This window comes from Haliotis rufescens, unplaced genomic scaffold (genome assembly GCF_023055435.1).
Source record: "Haliotis rufescens isolate VD_foot unplaced genomic scaffold, xgHalRufe1.0.p SCAF_6, whole genome shotgun sequence".
Taxonomy (NCBI): Eukaryota; Metazoa; Mollusca; class Gastropoda; order Lepetellida; family Haliotidae; genus Haliotis; species Haliotis rufescens.
Genome location: NW_025964334.1, coordinates 14,954,031 through 14,977,388, shown reverse-complemented (window position 1 = coordinate 14,977,388; position 23,358 = coordinate 14,954,031). Strand labels below are relative to the sequence as shown.

Here is a 23,358-nt window from a genome sequence, read left to right as displayed (position 1 = left end):
GTCAGTTGGGCTCCAGTCAAACGGATTAGTGTTCTGCGTTCGTCCGGGCCCCAGGTTCCTGTCGCATTGCTGAGATAAAGTGCTAAACCTGTTTCCGACCTCGTTCATATTCGAATCCTCAAAGGGTTTACCTGTACCAACGCCGTCAAATGTAAGGAACCTCTTGTGAGACATCACCACCACTAAATTGACATGTGCCTGGGTGTCCCAGGATGTTTTAACCAATTTCCAACTTCGACCATGTTCGAATCCTCAAATGGTTTGCTTGTACCAACGCCATTATATGTAAGGAACCGCTTGCGAGACATCACCACACGTGTCCTAGTGTGTTTTTAACCCATGCTTGACTTCGACCATGTTCGAATCCGCATATGGTTTGCTTGTACCAACGCCATCAAATGTAATGAACCGCTGGTGAGACATCACCACATGTGTCCCAGTGTGTTCTTAACCCACATTTGACTTCGACCATGTTCGAATCCCAAAATGGTTTGGTTGTACCAATGTCGTTAAATGTAATAAACCGCGTGTGAGACATCATGACATGTGTCCCAGTGTGTTCTTAACCAATGTTTGACTTCGACCATGTTCGAATCCGCACATGGTTTGCTTGTACCAACTCCATCAAAAGATAGTCCACGTTTGCAGGACATTGCCGCTACCAAATTGGCGTGTGCCACAGTTTCCCAGAGTGGACTAAATGCCGACCTCCATATTCTAATCCGCAAATGGTTTGCAAATGGTTTGCTTTTAACAACGCTGTCAAAAATAAGGTACCGTAGCAATTGGCAATTGAGAAAATGAAGAATCCCGATCCGATCAGTCGCCTCCTGTGACAAGCATAGTTGCCTCTTAAGACAAGCATCGGTTGAAAAAGGCCAATTCTAACTCTGGTCGTCAAGGGTAGCACACATAATATTGAACAAGGCTGTGGAGAACGCTAGGGTTTCTGCAAAGCCAGTGAATGGGGGTTTATAGTAGATTTATGAGGCGCTTCCTTCAGTATTTGTACTTGGGTGAATTTTTTTTTTATCAAAATCAAAATCCAATATAGCCGCAACTAAAAAAGATATAAAAAAACGGCTATGCTCATTTGTTGTGTTCTGTATGGAGACAATTCTCATAAAGTTTGAAATCATTTCATGCAGGGGATTCAGAGGAGATAGTATTTGAAGACAGGTGCCCAAAAAACCCTGTCAAAACCTTGAATCCAATATGGCTGCCAAACCACATGACCAATGACCAAAGTCAAAGAACAAAAAATGTCAAGCAGCTCAAGCATCAGATACATGCAAGGTTTCAAAGTAAACGGACAAACGGTTGTGGATCAGCAGGGTAAAATATATCGTCAAAAAATACTTGTTTTTCAGTTATCTGCCCTTGGCCTTTAGGCCTACGGCCTTGGCTTTCTGGCGGGCACTAGTACCCAACGGTCTACAAACACACACAAAATTTGAACAGAATCGAGCCAGTGGTTATTTTGCTAGGGCAGGTACAAAAATCGGCGGAATAATAAATAATAATAATAATAATAAATAATAATAATAATAATAAATCGAACGATTACAATAGGGCTCTACAGCCTTTCGGCTTGGAGCCCTAATAATAATAAATCGAACGATTACAATAGGGCTCTACAGCCTTTCGGCTTGGAGCCCTAATAAATCGAACGATTACAATAGGGCTCTACAGCCTTTCGGCTTGGAGCCCTAATAATAATAAATCGAACGATTACAATAGGGCTCTACAGCCTTTCGGCTTGGAGCCCTAATAATAATAGGAAAAACATGGCAAATATGCGGACCTCGCTTTCGAAATGTCACGCTTGCATCACAAGTACCAAGTTGTCCGACTCCTTATTGTTCTCGGTGCCTTAGGTTTGGTACCTCCCAATCTGTTGACTGACATTGGGAGAGTACCCGGGTTTGCTACCAGGAATACAGCCCTTCTGACAATCTGGGTAATGCAGAAGGCTGTATTGTTGGGGAGTCTTCACATTCTCCGAAAAGTTCTGGGTAGGTTTGACAAGGCAGGACTTCCTGGGAGAAGTCCCATTTGCTGTCTGGGCTGCGTTTAGAGGGGGCAAGGGCCCTGAGCTGATGATGAGTGTAACCAGCCTGACTGTGCCAGGATCACCAACACACTCTTTGCTGCATTTTTTTATTTCAATCTGTAAAAAATAATAATAATAATAATAATGAATTTGTATTGCGCAGCATTCACTGTGCTAAGTGCTCTGTGCACTGATATATTATATAGCATTTCAAAATACAGTTCGTCAAATTAATTTATATAAATTCAAATTTTGAAATGTTATTTACTCCAAACCACTACAAATGGAGACAGGGCATACTGGTTCTCAGGCGATGATGTTCAGGGAAGAAAACAAAGCTGTGCAGAATTTTTCACAAATCCAAATTATCAAAAGGCATAAATCAGTACACGACGAGACTGAGACTGGCCGGCTCGGTGTAAGTATGGGGTGTGTGAGAGTAATGTAAGTAATGTCTTAATTGGCTTCAGTTTATCATCCTCTTTATGCTGATGGCACTATTCCCCCAGGGACTGCAAAATACTCTGGGTTTTTCTTTAATGATTTTTAATTGCACCACGTTGGAACGCAACGTAAGTATCGCCAAGACAAAGATAATATTTGTTGGTTCTGTTTTGTGAAAAATTGTTGATACTATGTAGTTATACAAACCAAGGAATCCAATTGCTTGGGAACAATGGACATGTCTATGAACTATAGGTACAGTAAACTACGGTTATAACGAACACGCTTATAACGAACTGACGGATATAACGAACTTACTTTTTGGTCCCGACTATTTGCTGTAGTTATGCTGTATATATGCTTATAACGAACTTCGGTTATAACGAACTAAAATTAGTAGTCCCTTTGAGTTCGTTATAACCGTACTTTACTGTATAAGGGAAAATGTCACAAAATATATGGACAGTACTGTAAGAAATGTAGATCCCAAGTGTGTGTGTGTGTGTGTGTGTGTGTGTGTGTGTGTGTGTGTGTGTGCTTTGAAAGCTTTACTGAGGCCTTGAATGTTGTAATCTTGATCAATCAACTTCTGAGCAAGAGTCGTATGACGCTCTTTGAAATCTTGGTAGAAAGAGCATGGTCAATTGTGTCTCAAAAGTTGTGAAACGTACACACCAAAGACTGGAGCTGCTGGAATATTGCTCTAAATGAAGGGAAAGTTGAAGTCATCCCTCTTGTCATACAGTCTTCATCTAAATATGAATATGATCTATATATCTATATGAGGCGGTCTCACTGGACTCCTGTATTTCTAGTTCAGGTGCGTAAATCAGTGGGAGGGAATTGGCTATTTGATTGTAATTGAACGATATTAGATTATCGATATACCTGAAGCTTAAGTTACACAACGGTAGCTCATCTCCGTGCAGAGGCCATATTTGATCATGTTGTTGCGTGGTTTCTTGAAATTGAGATCCGGAAAATAAACAGATCTAGGATTTAGACACATAATTGTTTTTGTGTCGTTTTGTTCACAGCAGCTACAGGAGTGGAAGTATCTTGGTAGGTCTGACAAAATGCCTGAGCAATATAATAGTATTTCTAATATTTGTTGTAAGTTTTTAAAACAAAGATTATTGAAAACATAGGTTTCTGTTTTGTGTTCATGATTTTTATTTTATCAAATTACGTGTATCATTATAGAGTCAGTTATTTCGGCGTTCACCTTATCCTCCTATGTGGCGAAGTTTAAGTCCGTAAAAAAACCAGAGTTTAATTCCGTAAAAAAACCCAGAGGATTTACAATATATATACACTTAGAATTTCAAACCTAGGCGACCGCTGGATTTGCAGTCCGTCATGCTACCGCTACCAAACTGTTGTCTTTACAAGTGTCAATTTTCCTAGTTACGATTAACTGAGCTTGTTTTATTTGTACATTTATTTGTACAAGGTTTGTTGTAAGTCCTGGTGGCATATGTGTTAGGTAAGTGCATTTGCACATCTAATTTCAATATATACTGAACCGCAAAAGAAACGTCACCCCAAGTAACATTGCATGAAAAGTTGTCATTTAAATATCTGGGTAATTTTTGTCAAAGTTTCTAAAATTTAACATTACCTGTCCGGAAAAATGAAATTTGATGATACAAAAACAGAACAGATGACAATAAAACCGATCGCCCAAACGCATCACGGCAACGGCCATGGTAATCCAATGCACGTGAGTTCCGTGCAAATTGAAATGCACATGCGTTCCCCTATTTCTTGCCGTATAAAAATCAACCCAGATCGGATAATATTCTTTTGTTATTGAATTGCTACCACATATTAAGATTGACAAGAAATCAGGGATAGGCAATGGTGTCACAACAGCTTGGCACATTGATCAAGCCTTGAAACCAAACGCCATACCTCATTTGGCACGTCGACGCAACCACGAGTTTCAGCATGATATCGCCCGTGCCCACACTGCGAGAGCAACAAGAGACTTCCTCCCGCAGAATGGCATCAGAACCATGCAGTGGCCTGTCCTCAGTCCCGATTTAAAATCCCATTGAGCACCTGTGGGACGAGATTCCAAGACGGCTGAATGACGTCCGACCAAGGCCGACAACTGCAGCTGAACTGCGTCAGGCGTTCCTCAGAGTGTGGGCTCAAGTGCCTATGGCCTTCATCAACCGCCTCTTCCATTCCATATATTGACGTCGCACGGCAGTAAATCAATGCACATGGCGGACACCCGTGATACTGACTTGTGATGCAATTTTCTCAGCGACTAGTGTTGTGTTTCACTTTAAGAACATTTGGCACTTTAATTTCAACCTTGATGATCAGTTTTGCCAAGTTTCATCTTTTTAATATGTCTCAAAGTATGTTTACAGTGTTTGGACAAATCAGGTTTCTCATATATCTATCCAAGGTGACGTTTCTTTTGCGGTTCAGTATATATTATACATCTAAGCCATATTTGACTTATTGTCTGATGATGTGCATTGTTTGTTTGTTTGTTTGTTGCACTCAGCAATATTCCAGCTATATGACGGCGGTCTGTAAATAATCGAGTATGGACCAGATAATCCATTGATTGACATCATGAGCATCGATCTACGCAACTGTGATACGATGACATGCATCAACCATGTCAACGAGCCTGACCACCCGATCCCGTTAGTTGCCTCTTACGACAAGCATAGTCGCCTCTTACGGCAAGCATGGATTGCTGAAGACTTATTCTAACCCGAATCTTCACGGGTACTGTTGATATGCACTTTACTTAAACAAATTTGAATTTCAAACATGTTAAAGCTTTAAACATCTTTAAATTATAACTTGTTTAAACTTGTTTAAATTTAAACATGTTCAAACTGTAAACATGTTTAAACGTGTTTAAATTCTAAACATGTTAACTTGTTCAATTTCTAAACATGATTAGGTTATAGGGATGTTGTGTTTAGGTGTTGTTTAGACTGTGAGCTAATTTCATGTGTTTAGACAGAACACACCAAATGCGTATTCCGTTTAAGAAGATTTAAACACATTCCTAGATATGTTTAGATCTAAACATGTCTTGTATGTGTTTACACTTTTAAACATATTTTACAGTGGGTCTGTTGAAAATAAGCACGGAATTTAAACCTGCTGCTTGATTGTTTAGAAAGTGATTTGTCGTCCAAAACTGGGTGAAAATACAGTCAGATATTATGAGTGCATCTGAAATTCCTCATAATTGCAGCCGGTCTGTCTGTTATTGGAGAAGAAAGTGATTTATCATCCAAAACTGAGTGAGATGACACCCCCCCCCCCCCCCCCCCCCCCCCCCCCCCCCCCCCCCCCCCACCCCCCCCCCCCCGCCAAATCAATAACCGAGCACGTGAAAGTCATGCGAACTTTAACGGCTTCGACAACCTTTAGAATTAAGCATGAAACGCACAAAATAGAGCTTCCCCAGAACTTAAGGCACTTTATCATGAAATGACCTCATTTATGAAGTGTGCATTGATAAATTCAAATGGCTATCAGTCATTTCGTGCAAAATTACGTAATCACCGAGGGCTCGCTGGGAAGTGTTAAAAAGAATGACACAAAATTGACAATACTCCATGTGTAAATATACTTCCTCACATCTTTTAGAGAGTCAAACGAGTGAAAGTTTCAAGAATCCAGATCTCGAATGATAATCGTTTGGAAGAAGTCAAATATGAAACCGAAACATTGAACAAGTAAATAAAAGGGTTAAAAGAAAACAAGGCTGTCGGATTAGACATCCTGGAAAACAGTTATCCGATCGATTCTATTGAAATACAAAATCCACTTCTATCTCACCTAGTTAAATCATGTCTCTTATCCGATAGTTGTCTAACATGATATATTATACGCCAATTACACAGGACACGTTAACCCCTAGATTCCAACTGCTGTGTCTCACGTTGAGTTCGATTAAGATTTTTAACTTTGTAGCTAGCGTCCCTTCGCCGTGCCAGCAGAGTCCCTCCAATTCTTTTATATCGTCAAGTATAAGAGGATAGGGCCTTTTAAAGGATCTTATTTCACGTGTATTTACAAATGTTCCACAATACACATTCCATTTTATTATGTACAATATATACATATTCACTATTTTCAACCATAAGGCCAACACACATGTACAAGCCAGATAGATTCGAAACTGTATCAGTATATTCATAAATTGTTTTAGTTCGGCTTTGCAGTTGGTTTGTCTGTGTCTGTAGCCTCAGTTACAGTTGGCGATATTAAGATTTCTTTGGGCGTTGCTTGTCGTTGGGGTGTAGCTAAGTAAGTGTTTAAGGAAGTTGATGAGTTTGAAGATCTTGGGGTGGAGCGATGCTCATGTTGAGGTTATCGTCGAGTGCCATCCCTCGACGCCGTTGGTGGTACCTCAATGGTCCACATTGTTCTGGCGTGGTTGCCTCCTACCCAGTTCTCATTCACATAGTCTGCAGATTGCACCACCCTGGGATCATGCAGCGTCTACTGGGGCGCCTGTTCTCCACCTGACTGATCAGTGTTGGTTTTGAGAATGTTGGCACCCTGGAGGTGAACCATGCCAGCAACGTGTTCCTTGTCTTACATTCCAGTTATCATTGCTGTCATGGCCTGCAAGTGACCGTTACACGAATCTTGAACACGTCCCCTTTAACAACAAATATATATTTCTGTGTATGTCTGTGACAATGCCATTATAGTGAATTGGGGCAAGGTTTACGACTGGCTGACTATTCCCTAGATGAATTTACGTTTATGTATTTCAACTGGTTCGCGATTGCAGACCAACGGAAACGCACATCCCTACATTCTTACTATACGATACATATTGTGCAGATCTGGAGGTTCAATTGGTCTTCAGCAACCCATGCTTGGTGTTAAAGGCGATTGTGCTTGTCGTAAGATCGAGTGTTCAGGCTCACTGACTTGGTTGATGCATGTCATCATATCCCATTTGCGTAGATAGATGCTCATGTGTGACGCAACCCGTGAAGATTCCGGGGTAGAATAGGTCTTCAGCAACCCATGCTTGCCGTAAAAGGCGACTATGCTTGTCGTAAAATGCGACTAACGGAATCGGGGGGTCAGGCTCGCTGACTTGGTTGATGCATGTCATCGATCCCAATTGCGTGTATCGATGCTCATGATATTAATCACTGGTTTGTCTGGTCCAGACTTGATTATTTACAGACCGCCGTCATATAGCTGGAATATTGCTGAATGCGGCGTTATACAACAAACCAACCAACCACCCAACCAATTATGTTTCTATGTCTGTCAGCAACATACCCGTCGGTCTTTCCTTCCACAGTATGTGTGCAGATTCGGTGTGTGACAAGGACTGATCCCTCCCTTGTTCTCTGTGTTCATTAACAATCTGGAGCCTGGTGTATTTAAGAAATAAATGACGAATGGTCATTGTTTGTCGTAAAATAAAACATTGCAGGGAGAATAAACCATGAGGGGCGCAGCAGTGTTATATTATACGAAAAACAAAGACAACGAGTCGTGTATTTCTTGTATGAGATATGAACAATATTTTACAGCCTCTTTAAGGATGTTAATAAAAAGTACAAGCTTTAAAAATATTTACCCAAATTTAAATCACGGTGACTCCTGGAATACAAGCCGACGTCGGCAATGTTGGACAGGTCCATGTATCAGGTGGGTTAGGTCTGGTATTTCCCGGGTATTCTCACAATTTTCACGTCGATCATCTGTACCTTTTCACCCAAAACCTATGATCATATCTCTCCCACTATTGGATGCGATCGTTCGGACATTGCGTTTATTTAAGATGCCCAGCTACATCCATGGGGAACAACTCACTAGACACGTCCAATCTACAACGTTATCAACTTGCGAGCGCATGTTCGAATCTCGAGAAATGACGTCATGATAGAACAATATTCTATCGTGAAACTTCCCACGCTACGTTCTTCATGGTTCTTTGCGATTTATCCCGTAGCTATCTTATATTGGAGAAGATAGTAATGGTATAAAACTAGAATGATCTTGTAGTTTTTAGTCGTAGTTTATGCCGATGACACTGCCACATTCAGTAAGAGACCTTATGATCTCCTGAAAACAGTAGATGCATTCTACGAGTTTTGTTCACTCTGGAAATTAAAAGTTAACTTACCAAAAGCGAAGACCAATCTTTAGAGGAAGATCATAAAAGAACTCATAATTTCCGTTTACTTATGGCGGTAAACGTCTTGAAACCGTCGACACATGTGCCTGTCTTAGAACAAAGCTTCATAAACTACCGGGTGTAAGAAAGTATAAATTAATGTTTGATGATGGCTAAAAATGAAACAAACAAGAAATGTTTTTTCGATGGTGATGTATTTGATACCGGTATGATAGTTGTGTTTTGGACCTAACGTTTGCAGTGTTTCAGCGACTGTTTTCAGCCTAGTTGCGTTTTGACGTGTGTAATTTGTTTTGTAAAATCCAATTTTCAAGTGTATACATTCTTTTTCCCAGGCAGTTTAGATTAGTTATGGAAACTAAAATGCTAACAAATGCAGTGTTATGTTTATAAAAAATATACAAAAATATAATCTACCACTTGATTGTCTTTATCAGCGTTTGAATCCACGCTTGCTTCATAGTGCTGAAAAATTGATTGCAATAAACTTTCCCAAATATTTTATATCTATATAAGTATCGATAACCCTGATATAAAAAAATATCCATGGATATTTTATATTTGCAATGCATTAAATAACCGTTATCAAATATTTGTGGAATATATTTGTTCAGCGGTTTTATGTGTCATGTCTAAGTTTTCCAAACAAAAGATGTTAATACACACTGTACATCCAATAACTTGTATTATGACCTTGCTGCACGGCCATCTCCTGACTTTTTCTAAATGTACTTTATCTTGTACCTCCGTGATGGTGTTTTCGAGTGAGTGAGTGAGTGAGTGAGTGGGTGGGTGGATGAGTGAGTGAGTGGGTGGGTGGGCGGGGGAGTGAGTGAGTGAGTGAGGTCTTACGCCGCGTAAGCATTTTACCAGAAATCCACGGCGGGAGACCCCAGAAGTGGTTTTCATACACTGTACCCATGTGGGGAATCAAACCCAAGTCTTCGGCGCGACAAGCGAACGTTATAACCACTAGGCTACCCCACGGACCCTTTTTTGAGTAGAGACAGATTACGATGATATGAACACGTCACGCGCCATCGGTTTCGGATGATATCCAAACAGTCAAGACATTTAGTCGCCTCTTCAGACAAGCATTGATCTCCGGGGACAACGATAACTAGGAATCCCCATTAGAGAAGTGCATTTGTTTTAGAATATCTTCATGCACAATAGAACAACGCTAAATCTCAAATACAATTAACAAATTAACTCTATCTAATTTTTTTTATTAAAAGAATTATATACATCATTTCAACGAAAAGATATGTAACAGACAATGCAACGATGAAAAAACATAGCTCTTGCCTAAACGATGGTGGGCGTGACAGTGTAAAATAGCCTACTGTACAGAAGCTCTTCATTCTAGTCCTTAATATCACATCATATCCTTATGGTCACGTAGTCTACTGGCTGTAGGTTCACTTCACACAATCTATGTCAAAAGAGTAAATATAAAATATAGCTATCTTATAATGTATGTACAACTAACAAAAAACAATAGGGAGAGCTCAGCTACAAAGCACTTAATCATGAGTATTGGAATGGTCGTGAGCCTTTTTTACCTGCGTGTTTTTAGATATGTTCAGCACCACTGTAGTGTGACACTGTAAGTAATGTATGTACGTAATAAGCGGCGATATTTGCTAATTAATATATTGGCAAGTGAACAACCTTAATAAGCACCCCTTCCGATTGATCAAAGTACACAAGACTTAAATGTTTTCGTGTATAATACGCACTCGTATGTTATATGCACCCTTAATTATGGGCAATTAAATTCTGGAAAAATATTTCTGTCGTATATAAACATTTCAGGCTGTCAGCATAAACAACGAAATTAACGATCTTTCAACTCTGTGTTTTTCACCAAAATAATATTCTAATAAGAGCCCCCTATTTCTAATTTTGAGATCGCCCTTGGCGCTTATTGTGTACAATACGGTATTTTAAAAGTGTCTTCAGATGTAGTTCACCAGATCGACGACTCTTCCCGCAGGATGGCAGTTGTAGAGGGCAAGCTGAAATGGACGAAGAATTATGGTTAGAATCAGCGCGTTTCACACAATTTTAAAACATATTTTAATTATGTTACCGCTAGACTAACGCTTAGTCTCTGAAATTATATAATATTGATGGAAACAAACATCTATATTTAAATTGAAAAGGAGACCCAGTAAGACGGAGATTCAAACTGAACCTGTGGGAAATCTAGGCTTCATTTAGGTCTTTTCCATTGCATTAAAGAGTTGACGGAAAAATAATACGATTTAGGGACTATGAGATAGGCTATGTCACCTCACACATGATATCATGGGCGAAAAGCCGAACGTGTGGAGGATGTGAAAAGGGAAGTAACTCCTGGTCAAAGTGTTACCTCCCTTCTCACGTCGCTCAACCTCGGAGTTTCAAACATGAAATAAGCAACTCTTTGACCAAGAGTTACGTCCCTTTTACATCGATCTACCTTGGAGATTTAAGTATGAAATGGATTACAAATTAGTTGGGCCGAAATGAAAGCGTTCCGCCAAATAGTTCACTTACATCGTCAAAGGATCCGTAGAATGGAAAAGCAGCGCTGGATGCAACCCTGATGCTGTTCATCAACCGGTAGCTTGGAGCTGAGGAACAACGATAGGATGAGGACATGAGTGACGTTACTACGCCTGTATAAACATGGTTGACTTATATTATAGGTAAAATGAATAGAATTATCATTAAACCGCCAGCATGTTATCAGAAATCAGCGGGCCACTGTAACTTGATAATGCCCTCGTATTGCTTGACGACGGGCCATTATCACGCCCGTTGTTAGGTGATAGGGATAAGGTTGTTAGGGATAGGTGACATCACGTTGAATAGTGACGTCATCTGGTTTGTTCTATGACGTTTCAATACTTGTGAACGTAGGTCAGTGACATTCGTGTTGATTGCAGTAAATGTTGCAAAACCGATATTGTTGTTTCTTTTTATTTGATAACAAATGCAATCCATTTTAGCTATTATAACGGTAACGCTATTTTTCAGGGCATTATCATTTGCAGAAGCCCTCGGCCTTTTCATCTGCCCTCCAGGCAGTTAATGGGAGACCTCGGGATTCTTCAAATGATAATACGCTGAAAAATAGCGTTACCCTTATATCACCACGTGTGAGCTTGTCAGCTTTGTGGGAGCAAATCTTCAAGTTCTTATATGTTTGTCATGTTTAAATGGAAGAAAATATACATTGGTGTATTGTATTGCATGTATTCTGACATGTTTCATAACGACGGAGAAGACATAAAAATCAAGTGAAAAAATCGTACTGGTTCCATTACTATGCTTAAAATAATACTGACCCACTTGAGTTACTTGAATGAGTGAGGATAGTTTTACGCCGTTTTTAGCAATATTCCTGCAATATCAGGCGGGGGACTGCAGAAAATGGGTTTTACACATTATACCCATGTGGGGAAACGAACCCGAATCTTCGGCGTGACGAGCGAACGCTTTAACCACTAGGCTACCAACAGACCCTGGCTCAGGAAAGATGTTTTCATAACAGAAAAAGGGGACGTTTGGACGAAGATTAACCAGAATCTAAGCTTTCAACTTGCGAACGTTTAGAAAAAAGTGCTGATTCAAGAAATTAGATCCACTTGTATTTGGTAATACATGTTCTGATGATGTCTGAGGTACAAGGTACCTGAGCGAATGCATGTTGTCTAATGCCGCACGCAGCGGGCGTAACGTATGTTGTCTTACCGCTGACTCTGTTGATGTGGACCATAGATCCAGATCGGGCAACAGCGACGATCTCCCTGCCTGTGTACATCACTGCCACGTCAATGAAGTCGGTGAATCGCTGGAAAAATTGAAAATCACAAGAAAAATAATTAAACAACCACGTTGTCAAAAAGCCAACCGCCGTCATATAGCTGAACTATTGCCGATCGCGACGTTACATAACAAACAAGCAAACCAACCAACCAACAAACTAACATAAAGCCACACGTTAAATTTTTATAACGTATATTCATTCGGTTAGTGGGTATAAGGATTATTACGTTTGCCAGTTCATAAAACAGCTCAAATATTGCCTTATTGTTGTATTTGTTCATGTACAGTGTTCGTATGACCTTTGCAGAGTTTCGTCTCTTGGGCATGACGAAACCTTTGATTGTGGGTTCGAATCCCGGTTTACGCTTATTATGTTTCTAGGTTTGTCAGCACCATACCCGTGCTCGTGGGTTTCACCGAAGTGGTAAACGTCTGAGACCTGCATAGCGTCGGGCTTTCCTCCCACATTTAGACTGACAAGCCGTGATATAACTGGAAAACTGTTCAAAGCGGTGTTCAACCCAACTCACAACTAACCCTTGTCATTGGCGCTTTTATTCAATGGCTATGCCAGTAGGGGTAGATCTGAATATTACAATGTAACGTAGAATGTACAAGGGAGGCTACTCTTCTGATACGCCACCAGTCAGACCAAATTGACCAATGTCTTCATAAATCGTCGAATACAGTTTTTTGGGCAGCTTGTTTGCATGGAGACATCCTTCAATATAACAAAGATTCGCCAGAACGTTTAACATTCAGGATAAAGTTTCCATCAACATTTTCAAACCTGACGCACGTTTCTCGCTGAATATTATTATATTATTATATATATTATTATCTAAGCATATTTTCAGGACGCTTCATTAATATGTGTTTGTGTCAGAAAACTTTATGTTACACAGTAAAAACCTTATACTTCTCTATCATTTAAAGAATACACCAACCCCCAAAACCCACCCCACACAGCCAACAACTCAATATGTAACTCTAACAACAAAATACTTCACAACCAACAACTCAATATGTCACCCCAACAACAAAATACTTCACAACCAACATCTCAATATGTCACTCCAACAACAAAATCCTTCACAACCAACAACTCAATATGTCACTCCAACAACACAATACTTCACAACCAACAACCCAATATGTCACTCCAAAAACAGAATACTTCACAACCAACAACTCAATATGTCACTCCATACAAAATACTTCACAACCAACAACTCAATATGTCACTCCAACAACAAAATACTTCACAACCAACAACTCAATATGTCACTCCAACAACAAAATACTTCACCACCAACAACTCAATATGTCACTCCAACAACAAAATACTTCACAACCAACAACTCAATATGACACTCCAACAACACAATACTTCACAACCAACAACTCGATATGTCACTCCAACAACAAAATACTTCACAACCAACAACTCAATATGACACTCCAACACAATACTTCACAACCAACAACTCAATAATTATACCCAAGAACTCAGTATCTCTCCCCAAATAGCAGAATGAGCTGGACATCAAAACCCGATATACCTATCCTACTAACTCGGTACGTTACAGCCACTGAATCAGTACCCCATCACTTACTAGATACATCAAAGAGGCTCAACCAAGACCTTACACCGACCAACACAATACGATGCTCGTGATGTCAATCACTGGATTGTCTCGCCCAGACTTGACTATTTACAAACCACCGTCATATCTCTGGAATATTGCTGAGCTCGGCGTTAAACAACAAAGAAAGAAAGATTGAAACTTACATAGAAAGACAATAACTTAATCTCACTAACCCAATAACTCATTCCCAGTAGACCGCCTCCATGGTCTAGTGGTAGAGCGTCCGCCCCGAGAGCGGAAGTTCCGGGGTTCGATCCCCGACCGCGTCATACCAAAAGACGTTAAAAGATGGTACTTGTTGTTACCCTGTCTGGCGCTCGGCATTAAGGGGCTAAAACAAGGACTGTTCGGCTCGGAGCCAGTACACTGTGTCTGAGTGGGGTATTCATGTTAAACTGCGGCATGGTATCTCAGTTGACTTGCACTACAGTCCAGACTAGTACAAGCAGCCACACACACACACGTTCAAGTGCAACAATCTTGGAGGCCACGTTAAACCCTGTTTCACTATTTCACCTCACCTCAGTCCCAATAACCCCTCGTTCCGACTTACCCGTGTAGAAAGAACTAGAGAGGCTTGTGTGTTCCCGAGGTGGGTGAGAGCAATTTCAATTAACTCATCCTTGAGGTCTATTGTCATGGCGTTGCATTGGATGTTGTCCTGGATTTGGAACAGGTTACGTTGCGTACCGTTCCTGAACGCCTCATTGTAGCGGAATTTGAGGAACATAGGACGCTCTAGTGTTGGAGTCGTCATCACGTTGTTGATGACGTAGCTGCTGCCATTTCTGAACTGCGCGGTGCCTTGTCTGATATCAACATTGCTGGAAACTGCACGTCTAAAATCGTCGGTAGCATTAAACGAAAAATTGATCCTGAATTCGGCAGTGCAATCTGCAACAATACAATGGAGAGTGTTTAGGAAATTGTTGAGAAATCATGTTTAAATGTTTCGTTCGTTTGTTCAGACAATCCGCCGTTTGCAATCTGATTAAACCCATGCTTGAGGTAAAAGGCGACTATTCTTGTCGAAAGAGGCGTCTAACAGCATCGGGTGGTCAGGCTCGCTGACGTGGTTGATGCATGACATCGTATTCCAACTGCGTAGATCTATGCTCATGATATCAAGCACTGGATTGTCTGGTCCAGACTCGATTATTAACAGATCGATGACGTTACCTCCCCATGGAATAAGCACGGTAGACTATTCCGGGTCTCCCTTTTACTATTGAGACAAATTTGCCAACACATTTTATGAATTTTAGGGTTTCGTTAAGATACTGAAGAACTAACAACATGAAGGGAATTATAAAACACATTTATCAAAACTGAATTGTAGACAAAATTAGAATTGCTATACAATTACCCCTAAACCTCCATGTCCCCACAGACGTTTCACAGAACTATTACAAATGGTCCACGGCATGGCCTTGACATCAATGACACTTTAATGATTGTTCTACGGTACTTAAACAAACATCGGACGGGCACAAAATAAATTATTGCATCTCAATTTATTGTTGTGTATCAACTAATACCAATGTGCACTTCGCTGTCTGCATCACCCCTACCTTGACGCACAGGCTTGTTGCAGCCGCACTCAAGAACATCGAAGACGTTCCCCAAAGGACATTTGCGTTCGTATCTGTTCCATGTTCCCCTTTCCAACTCGTAGTGGAAGTAGTACTCGGATCTGGTCCAATCAGGCACAGCGCGGCATATTTCTGTGTAGTCACGAGGTTATGTTAATTACAAATGAACAGTACATGTAAGGCCACCTTTTAAAATTTTTGTTCACGAATCCGCCGATTGACACCCGACTGAAATGTGAAATCGTTTTGAAAAGCAGCTTTCTTTTAATTCCACCGAAGACATGTAAAACGCAATAAAACAATCTGTTACTGTCGCTATCAATATAAATAAACTAATTCAATTATAATAATTAAAACGTTGAAGTTTTTTCTTTTCTTCGTCGTCCTCCCGCCCACAATTTTTCCCAAAGGTACATTTTGAGGAAATCCGAAATATAATATATTTCAAATTATTTTTCGTCCAGCCAAACCCCACCTACAGCAGCCGGGCTGTTAGTAATTGTATTGTGCAGGTGTGTAGCTTTCCTGGCGAACAAATGATGCCAATTAGAACATACTTTATTACTCAGTTTTGTCATTCAAAATGTACCAAAGTGTTAATCAGAATATAGATTAATTAATCATGGCAACGCTTCTAATGAAATACCAGTTGAAATATTCACAAACGCTCGTTGAGCCTCATGGAACTGACCATTGAGTCCACACGTCCCAGGACACGGGTCAAGGCATGTCAGATCCCCAATACAGCCTTGCTCTGGGACGTAACGAAACCCAGGACTGCAGCACTCGGCGGTGCTCCGAAACGCGTTGCAGGTCCAGTGCGCGCGGCAACTGCTTCCCTCCATCTTGAAGTGCCTGGCATTGACGGTGCTGCATTTCTCTGTAACAATACACAGTAAGCATTTAACCTTGACTGTTTGTTTGGTGTTTAACGCCGCACTCAGCAATATTCCAACTATATGACGGCGGTCTGTAAATAATCGAGTCTGGACCAGACAATCGAGTGAGTGACATCATGAGCATCGATCCACGCAAATGGGATAGAAATGACATGTATCAACCAAGTAAGCGAGCCTGACCACCCGATCCCGTTAGTCGCCTCTTATGACAAGCATAGTCGCCTTTTACGGCAAGCATGGGTTGCCGAAGACCTATTCCACCCCGGATATTCACGGGTCTTAACTGTGGGTTGGGTTTAACGCTGACGTGAACAGCATTCAAGTTTCTGTCAAGGCCTGTCACAATAATGTAGGAGGAAAGTGATGTATAAGTCAACCGTGGTGAATTCCCCTTTGAGCACACACACACACACACACACACACACACACACACACACACACACACACACACACACACACACACACACACACACACACACACACACACACACACACACACACACACCGTGACCGATTACCTAATACAAACAAATGTACATAAATAGATAAACCTATAACACATCAGGTAACATTAGGCCCTCCATTTTTTATGTGTTTCTCATCTCCAACCTCAAACAGAAAGAGAGCGGGTGAAAAAAGATATTTGTTTTTACCCCACCCGCCACCACCCCCGTTACCTATTCTATGACATTTTAAAGTTTAGAACACTTGCTACCAGTCTTATATAAGTGTATGACGTAGACCGAGTTGCTTTGTTTTAAAACGAATTTTAATACATATAGCTGAAGAAAGATCAAGCAGACGTGTTTTTCACATCATCGCATAAATTTCACTGCGGGGGAAACATTGAGATTTGTTTTATTATTTCTCGTCGAAATGAACTCAGATATTAAATGTGACCTATCGTATGATTATTGTTACCTTTCCATAATCGACATCGAATTTAAGACACCGCGATACGTCTTTGCGAGGCCAAGGGAGGTAATACAACTACCACAACAGTGATCTAACAACGACAGGTTAGGGCATCGGATATCGACTTGCCGAAGTCTTTCAATAAATGATCCCCTTGTCTGCATTTCCCACAAACACTGCAACCTACACTTATCCAGAGGACAATTGATGTGTCTATGCTGTCTGCAGTTTATGAGGGTCTTTGTTCTACTATACCTACACAGATCCACCTACACCTCCCAAAGAACAGGTCCTGTACTATACTATACCCACAGACCCCACCTACACCTCCCAAAGAACAAGTCCTTTACTCTACTGTACCCACACAGACCCACCTACACCTCCCAGAGAACAGGTCCTGTACTCTACTATACCCACACAGACCCCATCTACACCTCCCAGAGAACAGGTCCTGTACTCTACTATACCCACAGACCCCACCTACACCTCCCAGAGAACAAGTCCTGTACTCTACTATACCCACAGACCCACCTACACCTCCCAGAGAACAAGTCCTGTACTCTACTATACCCACAGACCCCACCTACACCTCCCAGAGAACAAGTCCTGTACTCTACTATACCCACGCAGACCCCACCTACACCTCCCAGAGAACAAGTCCTGTACTCTACTATACCCACACAGACCCCATCTACACCTCCCAGAGAACAGGTCCTGTACTCTACTATACCCACACAGACCCCATCTACACCTCCCAGAGAACAGGTCCTGTACTCTACTATACCCACGCAGACCCCACCTACACCTCCCAGAGAACAAGCCATGTACTCTACTATACCCACGCAGACCCACCTACACCAACCAGAGAACAAGTCCTGTACTCTACTATACCCACGCAGACCCCACCTACACCTCCCAGAGAACACGTCCTGTACTCTCCTCTACCCACACAGACCCACCTACACCACCCAGAGAACAAGCCATGTACTCTACTCTACCCCCCAGACCTGACTTCCACTTACCAATAGGACAAGTGATTTGTCTGTTCGGTCTACACTCCTTGAGGTCCTGGTTCCAGTAGTAACCGTGTTGACAAGTCCTGTACACGACTATAGTACCGGCCCCCTCAGAAACAGGGCGATTATGACACTGTAGGTAGTGTCCACATTCACTGGTGCTGTATCTGTACCCGATGTTCGCCACCAGGGGAGCCTCTTGACATAGAGCTAGCTGACCTGTTAACATAACGTAGGCATTTCTTCAATAAGCATCGGTAACATAGTCGTATATACACCGACCCTGAATTGTACACATGCCTGTCCTTTGTTAATATTTTCAGTATTGGAACAAATGAAGGTTGAGCAAAGTAGTAGGGGAGGTAACTCTTTGACCTGTCATTACAAATCGCATTTGTCGTTTATTTTATATTTTATTCATTCCACCCAACCGACAGCAATTCAAGTGAAACTTGAATATTGAAGGACATGCTATATGTTCCTCGGAAATGCTTTGTCTCGATTACAAATTTCCTTCCGAGTACAAAAAGTTAAGATATGATGTTTAAAACATAGCAAGGCAACCCCTTTAGTAGAAAGGTATATTACCGTGTACACTGTCGAGGACCGCTGCCAAACACAGCACGAGTAGTGTCGACCACATCATCACTGAAAAGATGAACATTGATGATGAATCTTGAAAACTAAAATCAGATATTAATTCTAACAGATGCATTTGTTTCACTAAAATCATGAAGGTATATACAATACTCAAAAGTAGTTAACGAAATCCCGATTCTTTCATATTGTCATTACTATAGTCAATCTGTAAAGAACACCCTATTCTTTCATGACATAACAGATACATGTACACTATAGTAATACGAAAGAATCGGGTGTTCTTTAACTTATTTTGAGTAGTATATTACCTCTACTCTTCTGTCAGTACATGTTCACTGAATCCCACCTAGTTGGACACCGCTCTCTGAACAATCAGTTTATATTACGGCCATTGTTTAACCGGACCCTTACTTGTCATGATTAAGTCCAGCGCATCTATATAAATATTTCTTTTTTTTGGTGATTGTGAATCCTATGTCCAGGTATCTACAAATATACATGACACTTACTTCACATAAATAGAGTAGCATTCCAATTTGTATTTTAATAATATAGCATATTAAACTATTGGAGACGTTTTAGTGTATACTATATAAAAGTGAAGAGAAGCACATGCTATATAACACGTAATTTACATAAATAAAGTTGCCATCCAATTGTATTTTAATAATACAGCATATTAACATTTTGGAGACGTTTTAGTGTATACTCTACAAAAGTGAAGAGAAGCACAATGCTATTTGCACACGTACTTCATATAAACAGAGTAGCAAATATAATGTATCAGTGACTCGAAGAAACGACTCATGTCAATAATAAGAAATACACAACTACCTCACAATTAACTTGGAATCATCTCAATATATAGAAAGTATGCAAAGTGTATACAGTGAAACCCTGATAATCCGGACACTGCCTGGTTTCAGGGGAAAGTTGATAAGATCGTCTACTTGCTCAGCAAGGACAGTACAGAAAATGACTTGATAATAATGTTTCCACTGGGACTAAAACCGGCCGGATTAACGGGGCTCCATCGCAACGCTGTAACATACAATCAACGCAAGCCTCGTCGATGCAACGTATCATTAAAGTCACATGTACATATAATCACGTATCATTAAAGTCACATGTACATATAATCAGCAGTGTTAATTGAAATGAAAGCTGTGATTATCTCTATTCTGTGTGAACACAATATAGAACAGGCAATAGCGTCCTCACTAGGTTCTTGTAAAGCACCTGTCAGATTAACGCTGGTATTCGCATAAAGTGGATCCCAGTTAAACTGGACGGTAACCTTGTCGTATGTAATAATAATAATAATAATAATAATAATAATAATAATAATAATAATAATAATAATAGCCTAACCAGCCTGACTGTGCCAGGATCACCCAAACCCTCTTTGCTGCATTTGTTATTTTAATCTGTACATAATAATGATAATAAAAAATTAATAAAATACATAAATAAATAAGAAATAAAAAATAATAATTAATAATAATTAAAGAATTAACGAGTAAAAAGTACAGTGTGCTGTACCGTTGTATGTACAGTATGTAAACAGTGAAACTCCGTTTATCCGGATGCTACTAATCCCGGCACATACGTAATCGTCGGGACTAAGAGGTTTCCGGATTAAGGGGGTTCCAGCTGTCATCGGCCGCAGGGCAGTATATCGGACTAACGGGGTTTATACTGTACAGCTATTTCTCTACACACTAACATATTCATGAACATATTCACACGTGTAAATACAGACAGACAGATAGAACACTCATTAGAATTTATAGATGATTTAATTACACAAGGTAATAATTGATGAATAATTTAGATATAATATTTGTTTAAGAACATTTCGTCAGACTGAATAAAAGATACCAGATAATACATAAACACAATTATTCCCTTTCCCGGATGTAACTAGTCGAAAATAAATAATTCATTCATATAACATAGCTACATATCACCTATATGAACATATTCATACAATTTTAATAGTACTCGTATGTAATCCTACATGTACATGTATCCTTTTCCTTCACACATGCTTGTACATGCCATCAGATGTTCATCAAAGTACACAGTATCCATAGTACGTGCTTATACGACACACTATTACAGTCCGTCTGATTTATAAAACAACCTCAATTCAACACTAATCAAGCACACACAAATATCAATGTTCTACGTTACCTAAATCTGACGTTAGATGAGAAACTCCGTTAAAACCCCTTCCTCAATTCACATAATGTCAGCAGGCCGTTTATTTCGTGAAACATGGACGCCAGTCGGCTATGTTTAGAGGCGTGCGGCAAGGAGCGGCAGTCCTACCCGACTTGTTCTATTTTTATTCCCAAACCTATCCGCCCTTTCTTGTATAGCTCCACGGCAACTCCGCTGTCTTGCTATGAATGTAACCGGGTGGAGAATCAGGTTAGACGAGTTGGTAGAATTCTTCTTCGATTATTCACTTTATGCAACCTCACTACAGAATGTTTTCATTTATTCGTCGTGCATGTCGTAAAACGCAGTAGCGCAGAACGCCCATGAGATAAATATTCGGATGCGTGGGTTTGCTTTTATAACACATTTAAAAGAATATTTTCAAAATTCGAACACGCATAACAACAAAGAAACCCTTTCATTGAGAATTGCCCCTCCCCCAAAACAATAGCCTAGAACAATAAAATGGAAACTAGTGATTAGGAAGACGTTCTTTAGAAAACGGTAAATTGCATTGAATTATATACATACATTTAAAAAGTATTATATTACTGGTTGTATATGATCACAATATGATGCCGGGTGTATACAAATGTAGACTGTTTCCCACGCTTACATTAACAATGATGAACAGGTGATTTCGTTTTCTTATGGGTCATCAAGGGAGAAGTATCCTATTAGGTGGTATTTCATACGTGAATAGCATTTTTTTCCCTTGAGTCACAAGACGCACCTGCATAAATTCCCTACGAAACATCCTTCACGCAGATCACTTAGATTCCAACAAATGTTTTAAGAGCGTATCAGAAATGTCTTTAATCTCTCTCCGACCGAGTGATGAATATTGAGAGTCCCGCAAATGAATATTTATTTTAAAATCTTGAATTATATGAAGCATCCTGCAGCTTTGAGAACAGATAAATTCGCCAGTAAGTGAATTAAGCACTGGATTGGCCGTCCATCACTGGTGATTAATGAGGTGTTGGCGTTTAATTCATTGAAGCGCAGATAAAATACCCCAGTGCGCCCTATTCAAGCATGCCCACAGAAGACCACACCTGTCATAATGGTTTATGCACAAATACAACAAAATTCGATGTCGTTTCCTTTATATCTATCAGATAAGAATTCACCTCAAAACCTAAATGTATTTATTCGGAAGTAATTCGTTTATCAAAACACAAACGTCTAAGATTCCGTGCGTAAGCATTGCTACATGAATGCGTTCACATTTGCAGTACTTAAAGGGCTCCCTTAATCGAAACGTGAAATATTGCCTTTCACAACCACACGTGCTGCTTTAAAGTATACTATTCTTATGTATCACAGACTGACGACAATAGATAGGTCATGTTATCGTAACATCATCTTAATTTCTTTGTAAGGAAATTGAAAACTACCATTTGACGTGTTTTGTGTGACGAATGACCCCTCTGAACCAGACGAAGGGCCGCGGGTACATACTGAAAGGGATGAAAACGAAACTCGGTCGGATTTCAATGAACTATCAGCCTCAGCTCCTCTGTTAATAGATATTGTGAGGCAAAGAATGAAGAAAAAATTTAAAGATGGCGATTCCTCACAGCAGTTGAAATGTTTCATAAAAGGTCAATACAACACTAAACCTTAATTTCTGTAGGGTTGGCACACCACAAAAGGTAATGTCGGTTTATGTGAATGCCTTACATGTTTGTCCCCTTTCTCGAGGGCACCTTTTTCAGTTGCTATTGATTTATATCAGATAAAGGAAGAGGTCATCCAGGCCAAATTAAATAGGACTTACCCTACAGTCATATATATAACCAGATGTTTGTCGATAAGTTACAATTGTATATTATACACCTCGTTTACTCGAAATACAATGCCACAATATGTCATTTAAGACGAGGTATATTTAATGTCCCGTTGTATTAGAGCACTTCGCTTGACTCGAGATACGGATGACACGACTCCCATGATTTCGAGTTAACCATTTCTACTTTATG

At 40.2% G+C, this 23,358-nt stretch overlaps 1 protein-coding gene across 1 annotated transcript; it reads right to left on the bottom strand.

Moving 5' to 3' along the window:
- Positions 1-9,870: 9,870 nt before the first annotated feature.
- Positions 9,871-21,448, bottom strand: LOC124135427. The gene is made up of 9 exons (XM_046500745.2): positions 21,344-21,448; positions 19,136-19,195; positions 18,554-18,766; positions 16,409-16,597; positions 15,697-15,849; positions 14,679-15,019; positions 12,402-12,501; positions 11,202-11,278; positions 9,871-10,678 (listed from the first exon to the last, which is right to left on the bottom strand). Exons 2-9 carry the CDS (start codon positions 19,191-19,193, stop codon positions 10,619-10,621), a joined length of 1,191 nt encoding a protein of 396 aa, XP_046356701.1. The 5' UTR covers positions 19,194-19,195; positions 21,344-21,448; the 3' UTR covers positions 9,871-10,618.
- Between the last annotated feature and the right edge of the window lie 1,910 nt (positions 21,449-23,358).

What these genes read in the sequence shown, in the direction of transcription:
- LOC124135427 (XM_046500745.2), bottom strand. Translation starts at nt 19,193, where the DNA reads ATGATGTGGTCGACACTACTCGTGCTGTGTTTGGCAGCGGTCCTCGAC. An exon ending in TGGGACGTGTGGACTCAATG is followed by an intron (nt 15,850 to 16,408) that starts GTCAGTTCCATG and finishes GTGACTACACAG; the next exon opens with AAATATGCCGCGCTGTGCCT. An exon ending in CTCTAGTTCTTTCTACACGG is followed by an intron (nt 12,502 to 14,678) that starts GTAAGTCGGAAC and finishes CAATTTTTCCAG; the next exon opens with CGATTCACCGACTTCATTGA.